The 9,801-nt window shown below is 36.7% G+C and overlaps 1 protein-coding gene across 1 annotated transcript in view; it reads right to left on the minus strand.

The window, feature by feature from the left end:
* PIBF1 (progesterone immunomodulatory binding factor 1) overlaps positions 1-9,801 on the minus strand; it is a 119,077-nt gene that overhangs the window by 78,823 nt on the left and 30,453 nt on the right. The window contains exon 10 of the mRNA XM_042456552.1: positions 1,426-1,524. Within this exon, the coding sequence (XP_042312486.1) occupies positions 1,426-1,524 (99 nt within the window). The remainder of the gene's footprint in view (positions 1-1,425; positions 1,525-9,801) is intronic.

The raw sequence follows: 9,801 nt of genomic DNA on the forward strand, positions 1-9,801 counted from the left end.
TAAAAATCTTATTTAAGCAATTTTTTAAATCAAACATTGATTGCAAAGAAACAGCTAGGGGGCAGGATAGATGAATTGTTTGAAAACATGTGAATTTCATTTTAATCCAGTTCTGTGGTTATATTAACCCTTAATCATTTAATATATAATCCATAATTAATATTACTTAGTGCTATACTTTAACAAAAAAACCAATAATGAAATTCTAGGAATAAGCCAGAAACCTAGACATGATTTTTCAAAAACTTACAAAATTATTTCTAAAAAAAATTATATAAGCAAAGAGCTACCTCAATATGTTCCATGAAATTTCAAAATAAATTAATGATCACATCCAGGGCCAAGTGATATTAGTCACTAACACAACTGCTATATGTTTTCAGAGATTTTCTAATTAATTCATGTAGATCTCATGACAAATATGAATATAACTAACGGTAAACTATGATTATCCTGTGATTTTTTTTTCTCAAGAAAAAAGATATGTTGAATAGCACGGCTATTATAATGTTTCAAAAATGTACTGCACATTCTGCATTAGAAGTAATATACAGTGGTCCCTTCCCTTACGGGAGGGGGATCTGTTCTGGACCCAAGTAAGGGAAATTCCACGTATGCTTGAGCCCCATAAAAGTCAATGGGGCTTGTGCTTGTGGTAGTGGTGTGCTGGCGTGCGCACGCCCCATTACTCTTTCCAGAGCATGGTGCCGCTTCTTCCAGCACAGCTTCCAGCAAAGCCACGTATGATGCGGGAACACTGTAATAGACTTAAGAACTATTTCCTATATTTACCGTCTGGTTAACAAATTTGAAGACTTAAGAAAAAGGAAGCTTCTGGCCAATTATGGAGTCAATTAACAATTGTGATACAAAAGAGTCTATTCTGTCAATAAATTGAATGGTCTAAACTCAGTATGGATTGCCATGGGGAGTTTTTAGTCTTTGCTAACTGAACTCTTACTTTATAGTTTCCGCCAACCATAGACTACAGATATGTTGAACTAGAACTCTTATAATCTCCAGCTGAGGATGTTGTTGAATGGATCTGAAGAGTACTGAGGTTAGGAAGGCAGATTTAGGCAAACACGAACATTTATTGGGAGGCTTAAAGTTTTTTTTAATTATTTTTTTTCTGTTGTAAAGTAGTTTATTAGTTCTCCACTGCATTAACAATTTCTAATGGCCCTTTCATTTTACCAGATTTCTGAATAAGGCTAGCTAAATGTGGTGAAAAGACAAAGCGGAATCCTTAAGTACTCTGGTAATTCTGAGTTCCAAGCAAGTAGTACCAGCTGCCATTTGTTCTGGATTTAGGGTGGTGGCAGTTAAAAATAAAATAAAAACCCACCTTAATTTTATCAGTACAAATGTCTAGCTTCTCTCTGTTCAAAATATATGTGGGGGGAAAAAGGTAAAAGTACTTACTGTTCCAAAAGATGTTCATATTTTCCTAAAGCATCTTTTTCATCTGCCATAGCTCTTTCTTTTTCAGTCACAGCATTATCTCTTGCTTCTCTTAAATTTCTGAAAGTTAAAAATGTAACAGAGTAAACATTATTTTTACCTTCAAGTATGTGTTCATAAATAAACTGTTATAATCCAAGTTATCTGTAATTAATTTCTGTTGTGGCATAATTTTATTGTGTGTATATTTTGATTTTCATGCTTCATCCATTTCCCCAGAGCTTTATTTAAACCTTCAGGCCATCCACGTACAAGGTATGGAGAGTGTCAACTTCATTATTAAAAATTCTATGTACCTATATAGTTGTTATTTTTATTACAATTACTATACTGCATTGATTTTTATTTTCATTTTAACTCATCTCCCTGCTACAATTCAAATAATGGGCTTAAAAAAACCTGCTGTTACTCTTAAGTTCTTCCTAGTCACCATTTGGATATGTGAGAAATTACAGAATGCTAACAAACATTCCTTTTAGTTTGAAGATACCAACAATATTTTTGTCAGCCAGCACAACTTTTCATGCTTAGGTGAAAGAAAAGCCACTTAAAGTCAAGGACAGTGTAAGAGGTATACGTTGCTAGTAATGGTAAATTGGTAGGTAGTATGTGTAAGAGCTGGGCAGTAAAATGTTACAAGACAAAGGATATTAATACTAAGGTCTGAAAAAGACAAACAATAGAGGACAGAACAGGTAGTTGGGAATGGGCTGATAAGAAAGAACATTAGGAAAGAATGAGTAAAAATGGAAGTATTTTTCACTGGTGGAATACCTGAGTTGGGTTTGGGGGTGCTACCTACCTGGGACAGTTAGGTATTCCCCTTAAAAACTGAGAGTTGTAGTTTGGGCGTAACTCCTTAGCTTTCCCATTAAATGGGCAGGTGATGTTGGTATGAGAAGCACCTTTTCCCGGCTTATGTATTATTCATCTTTATAAAAAACTACTATCTTATCTTTTCCTGAGAACTTGAAGTTAGCTTTGGCTGGTATACTGGCTACAACCTTACCTGATAAAAGAGGACTTTATCACAACCATTTGTACCCTAGTTACCTCCAGGGGCTGCCTTTAAAAAAAGAAACCCTGTAAAATGCTGCTACCATGATACCAACTGGAGTAAGATGATAAGAACATACAGTGGTACCTCGGGATACGAAATACCCAGGTTACGAATTTTTCGGGATACGAAAAAATCCCATAGGGATTTATTGTTTCGGGTTACGAAAGTTTTTTCGGGTTACGAAAAAACTCCAGCGCTATTTTAAATGGAGCCGCGGCGGAGTCGCGGCTTTTTCCCCATTAGCGCCTATGGGTTTTCGGCTTACGAAGGCTTTTCGGGTTACGAAAGCGGCCGCGGAACGAATTATTTTCGTAACCCGAGGCACCACTGTACTACTGTATACATATTTTGTTTGCTCTATATTGATTGGCAACTCAAGGTACCAGTTTTAATCTTAAATCTCTAAGATAGGCATGAATTAGACATGCTCCATTTATCAACTGAAGGCTTGCTGTGTTACCTGTTGATCTAAGACCCTGAGGAAAGCAACAACAACTAATAGCACCCATCCTCCTTGTCAAGATTCACAAAGTCCCAGTACTGCATGAACTGAGATATTTGGCCAAAACATTATTGCAAAGGAAGTCGTAAGCTGAAAACATTTGTCATCTTTCTTATCAAACTGTTAAGGAAATTTTATTTTCTCCATGGTTATCTCCTGTGTCTCTACATAATATCCCTACAAGTGGGCACAGAGGAGTCTTCTGTTTAAATATGTGTTTATTTTGTTTAAAGGAATACAAATATATACAACATATTGAAACCAAGAAATCTTTATCCATCAGGCTGAAATGAAGATACATTTCATAAATGTTTTACAGCCCAATGGAAAAGATTTCCTTTCATTTATTTGTACTGATTTAGTTCCAGGTTCAGAAGTGAGTAAAAGTGTTTGCAATAACCTGTCCCTGCTCATTCAGAGCCTGTTTATGGAAATGTATGGCAGCAGCTCTAGAAAGATTTGAACTGTGTGATGTACCACAATACACCGATATAGCACTCCTGTAGAATCCTGGGATTTGTAGTTTAAGAAAGGGCAATTAGAATTCTCAACCAGAGATCTCTGAGGCCACAGAAGACAGCCATAGCAGTAAATGTGGTATAATAGCACTATAACAGTGTAGTGCAGACTGTGCAGTTAAGTGTGAATAACATAAGCCAAAGCAATATGATGCAATATAGAAAGAACTGGCCTCTCTACTATAGTAGCTTTTTTCCCTTAGTGATATCACCCAGCCAAATCTGATTGTCTATTAGAAGAACACACACTAGCTAGAATGAAGTCTGAAGGGAGGGAAGGCTAAACTCATAATGTCTACCAAAAAATGGGAGCATGGGGGCAGGGATGGTGGAGTCTCACAGCGTATTTCAGTCACATCGAAAAAATTTTTTCATTCCAAAATGGAGTGGTGGTAGATTTACCAATTTTACATTCGTATTCTATTGCCTAATTTGATTTTTAATTTTTGGTAACCAGGCTGCATTTCATGGCAGCCATGCAGACACTTCACCTTTGAAGTTTCATTGCTTTTGTTCAGTAGGGTAAATGCTGCATTATGAACTACTATTTTTAGATCAAAAAGCTTTACTCATTTAGCTATAAGGCTTTTAGCTTGAAAACATTAGGCTTAATTCTCACATTTCTTTTTGATGTAGATACTTCTTCGCAAGGTGACTTTACTATATTAATGTCACATGGTAAATATTTCATGTCAATGCCATTTTCTCTGATGCGATAAGTCACCTTATAAAATAATAATCAGAGGAAAATTTTTTTGTGGTAAATAAATATGTTCTCAGACAGACTGAGAAAAAGCTAACCACACAGTTGAATTCATTTGCACCTAAACTCTGTATTCTTCTCCACCCCTCAAATGTTTACTTTCTCTTGCTCTCTTGCCTAGAATATTCTGATATTAACTATCTTCACTGGACATAAGGTAATGCCACCAAATTAAATTAATATGTTGTTACACTGATTCTCTTATGAGCTTTTGATTGGTGTAAGTTGTTACATATCATTAAAAGAAATTAGAAAATAAACCTCTGAAAACAGAATAGGGCTGTACAACGTGTGACATGTTTTGGCAAATGCAGACCCCTCCCCAGGTACGCATAGCAGTGTACTGTGGAGTTGATACAGAATAGCAAAACCTAAATCCATCATGAAGTAGTAACAACCCTCTGAGCAAGTTAGTCTGAGGTTATACTGCCATAAGCATTCAGTGAGCTTCAGGTCCAAGATGGCATTTGAACTTGGGTCGCCTCTTCAACACATTAATAACTGTAACATGATGGTTCTCATCTTACTTGCATGTGGTTTTTAAGTCTGTACTTACTGTTCAATTTACTACCAAATGTCTTAAAGCTCTCCCTCTGCCTTCGTGGGGCTTGGGGCATAATTAGAGAAGAACATGGGAAATGGCCTTTATCGTCGGACACCAAGAGATGCATCAGTCCAAGTAGATCACAAGTTGAACATGAGTGAACAGTGTGATGCAGCAGCTAAAAAGGCCAATGCAACTTTAGGCTGCATCAATAAAAGTATAGTGTCTAGATCAAGAGAAGTAATAGTGCCACTCTATTCTGCTTTGGTCAAGCCTCACCTGGAATACTGTGTCCAGTTCTGGGCACCACAATTCAAAAAGGACATTGAGAAACTGGAGCGTGTCCAAAGGAGGGCAACTAAAATGGTGAAGGATCTGGAAACCATGCCCTATGAGGAACGACTTAGGGAGCTGGGGATGTTTAGCCTGGAGAAAAGAAGGTTAAGAGGTGATATGATGATAGCCCTGTTTATTTGAAGGAATGTCATTCAGGAGGGAGCAAGCTTATTTTTGGCTGCTCCAGAGAACAGGACCTGGAGCAATGGAAAAGAGATTCCACCTCAACATTAAGAAGAACTTCCTGACAGTAAGGGCTGTTCGACAGTGGAACACACTCCTTCCTCGGAGTGTAGTGGAGTCTCCTTCCTTAGCGCTCTTCAAACAGAGGCTGGATGGCCATCTGTCGGGGATGCTTTGATTGAGATTTCCTGAATGGCAGGGGGTTGGACTGAATGGCCCTTGTGGTCTCTTCCAACTCTATGATTTTATGAGGCAAGGTGTGGGATAGTGTATCATGCACTTGTGCTGAATGATAGAAGCTAGTTCAGTCTTCTGCTTAACCTTAAAGTTCACCTCATGACCTTCGACAAATCACTATTTCTTAGCCTGAGTTACTTCAAAGGTCTGTTATGAGCTTAGAATATGATCATTCCAATATGTGTCTGGTTCCCTATTATGCTGAACTGTTCTACTTTTGGTACTAATGCATGACATTTTAGCAGAGTTAATTGTTTTTATCCCTTTATATATTTTATTATCTTTTAAAAGTCATTTTGAGTTTATTTTGTAAAGAAATGGAAGGTGTAGAAGGTGGGCAACTACCAGGGGATGGATGGGTTTGATCCTAGAGGGCTCCAAATAATGTATTAAAAGACATAAACCACAAAGCACGTAAAAACAGAAATATAAGGGGAAGCATGAATGATTCACTAAATCACCACACCCTTTTTGTTCCAATAGGGATAAAAATAAAGCATTGTTTTCAAGATTTTTATTCACAAATGTTCTTTTAAATCATAAAGACATTCAGGATTTGGCAGTAAATAAACCATAATTTCAAGATGAGGAACAGAATTTCTGCCAACTGGTCCCAGACCAATGTTCTTAGCCATATTGCATGCAAACATTTTTACATCTGTCAAAGCTCCATAAACAAACAGACCTTAAAGCTGTTTTATGTAACATAATACAAGTCAGTACATGGGAAGCAAAGATTTCAGTTAACCTCTGTGATACAATTAGCGGTTGGCACAATTTAGCAGATTAGTGGAGGAGAAAGAGGAGGAAGAGAAAGGAAATAAAGTTAAAGGCTACATATATTCTTGCCTGTATTAGGTCTTTATCTTTTAGCAGTCAATACAAAAAAAAAAAAAATGTAAAATCAGAAATTTCTGTTGCATCCAGACTTCAACCCATGGCAAACCTATGAATGAAAGATCTTCAAGTCACTCTATCCTCAACTGCTCTACTCTGGTCTTGCAGACTCAGGGCCATGACTTCCTTGATTGAGTTCATCTATCTAAAATGTGGTCTTCCTCTTTTCCTATTGTCTTCTACTTTCCCAGCCATTAATTTCTTTTCTAATGAGTTCTGCCTTTTTATGACGTGGCCAAAGTTTAGTCATCTTGGCCTCCAGGGATAGTTCAGGCCTTATTTGCTCCAGAACCCACTTATCTGTCTTTTCAGTAGTCTATAAGACCCACAGAACTCTTCTCCAGTACCACATTTCAAATGAGTTGATTTCCTTCCTATTACAGTAGCTTTCTTCACTGTCTAGCTTTCACAGTGATACACAGAAATGGGAAATACAGTTATATGGACAATTCTAACTTTAGTATTCAATTATATATCTTTACACCTCATAATCTTGTTTAATTTGTTCATCACTGCCCTTCCAAGTCCCAGTCTTCTCCTGATTTTTCACTGCAGTCTTCATTCTGATTAATGATTGAGCCAAAGTATAGAAAATCTTGAACTATTTCAATGTCTTCATCATCTTCTTTAAAGTTATGCAGTTCATCTGTGGCCATTATTTTTGGTTTTTTAATGTTTAACTGTAAGCCTCCTTTTGCACTTTTTTCTTTGAATCATTCCAGGTCTCTGCTATTTTCTGTTAGCAGGATGGTGTCATCTGCATATCTTAAAGTGCTGATGTCCCTTCCTTCAGTTTTCACATCTCCTTCTTCAATGTCTAACCCTGATTTACATATGATATTTTCAGCATACAAGTTAAGCAGATAGAATGAAAAGTACAACTTAACCTGACTCCCTTACAAATTGGAAAGCATTCCATATCTCCATATCTGTCCTAATTGTAACCTCTTGTCCTGAGCACAGATCAAATATCAAAACAATTCAATGTTGTGACACACTCATTTCTTTAAAAGCAATCTATAGCTTTCCATGATCTATGCAATCAAAGCCTTTGCTACAATCTATACAATGATTTTCTTTTGAAATTGTTTGGTGCACTCCATTATCCAACATATCTTTACTATATGATGCCTAGTGTCTCTTCTTTTTGTGAGCCCAGGTTGGATATCTGGTATTTCTCACTTAATATATGGTAAAAGTCTTTTTACTGAATTTTGAGCATCACTTTGCTTGAATGGGAAATCAGTGTGATGCTCTGTGGTTACAATAATTCCTAGTGCCCCCTTTTTGGGGGACTGGAAAATATACTGAGCCTTTTCCAGCTGTGGGCCACTGTTTTGTTTTCCATATTTGTTGAAATTGTAGTTAGGATTAGAGTGGATTCTGTCTCTGTAGACTGAAGCAGTTCTGTTGGTATGCCATGTGTTCCTGGTGCTTTATTTCCCCCCAAGTCCTACTTCATTTTTTAAAACATTTTAAAAATCTTCATTCACATAATAAGTAGGAATATTATAATTGTTATATACCACATTTGTTTATATTTTTATATGGAAACACAGAATTAGATTTTTATTTTATATTCCTGCACCTCTGCCTTCAGCCCTACAAAAAATAAAATCTATTCAACAATGATAATCTCAAGGCACTAAGGAGTGACAGGAAGATTTTGCTTTGTAGAAATACAACGCAGTGCCATATTATTAGGTGTTTGAACTGTGAAATTTGAGCTCTAAGATAGCAGGTTTCCAATTCCGTATTTAAGAATACAAAACCATGGGACTACATTGTCCAGGACTCTGCTGCGCCAATCAGTTTTTGGGAGTTCTACTATCTGTCTTCTCCCAATGATGCCAAGAGAAAACAGACTGACCATAATTTCTGAAATGGCAAGATCCAACCTAGAGACAGATATAGTATAATAGTAAGTTGGAGAAACCTGCCCCAGAAAGCACTGCAATTAATTATTTTAATTGTTTAGAAACAGACTGCATGACTATTAATTCAGCTGCTCAGAGCAGTAGAGCTTGAAGGCCTACAGTCCTGTCCTTAGTACAGCAAAATTAGTTGATATCATAACAACATGGCTTGCTTCAAATTAGTTTGGATGGTGAACACAGTTGAGATTCACAAAAGCTTTCACAGAACTGAAATTATGATGTCATAAAATTAATTTATGATCTCGAGCCAGGTACTGAGATTACAAAAAAACTCTTTTACAGACATATTTTGAGTATCCTAGTCTTAGCATACTAGTTCATACACTCATTTTAGCCTGGTGATGTACTTTACTTAACATTTCAGTCTATGCTGAAGCTGCATCATCTGAGGGTACTCATACAGGCAGGGCAGACATTCAGAACACCATGGATTCATCATGCAACAATTCAGGATTTATACTCTGATGAGATTAACTACATCACAGATCATACAGTATGGATGGGAAATACTGGCCCCAGGCTGAAATCTTGCTCTGGAATTTCCCAGAGAGCTATATACCACTCCATGACACTATCATCTGAGCATTTTTCATGGTTAATATTGGGCTTTCCCCATACTGAAAGGTTAACATGTGGTATGGGTTTTACGTTCCACCTTTGGTCCTACCCACTTTTGCTTTTACCCTATCCACCACTATAATGCAGCTCTAAACTGAATTTGGCTCCATGGCTGAAGGAGGTTCCTTACCCTTGCCATATACTTGGCACTTCCACCATTTCATCAACCATAAATTAAATTGCCTATATGCAATTACTACTCATATATATGCATTTCTGTAAGTTTCAGGTATGTTTCCTACTGGTTTAGGTTATTTTTCTTACTTTGCTGCACTTTCATTTCTCACTTAGTCTTCTCTGTCAGACAGCTCTGGTGCCACAATAAACTACAATTCCCAGGATTCTTTAGCACTAAGCCAGGGCAGTTAAAGTGGTCTCAAACTGGATTATTTCTTCAGTGTGTTTTGAACCATAGTTGATTTTAGCCAAAAGGCAAAGCAGCTGCATTTTTATTGTGATATATGAACTTTTTTTGAAAAGTGAATCTCTTTTATAGAAATTGCCTAGATATTTGGATGCACTTTATATCTTAATGTTTTCCAGCCCAGAGTGCAGCAAATTCTTTCCAAGTGGTAAAAATTTGTACTGCAGCATGTAAAATAAACCCAGAATAAATTTTAGCTATTTTAAAATATTATTTTAATGACTTTAGTACTGCAACTCATATTATTATCCGGCCTGACACATAGTGTTATCCAGTTTTAGATCACTTCATATAATTTACCTAGACAATTTACTGTAT

This window comes from Sceloporus undulatus, chromosome 3 (assembly GCF_019175285.1).
Source record: "Sceloporus undulatus isolate JIND9_A2432 ecotype Alabama chromosome 3, SceUnd_v1.1, whole genome shotgun sequence".
NCBI classification, from domain to species: domain Eukaryota; kingdom Metazoa; phylum Chordata; class Lepidosauria; order Squamata; family Phrynosomatidae; genus Sceloporus; species Sceloporus undulatus.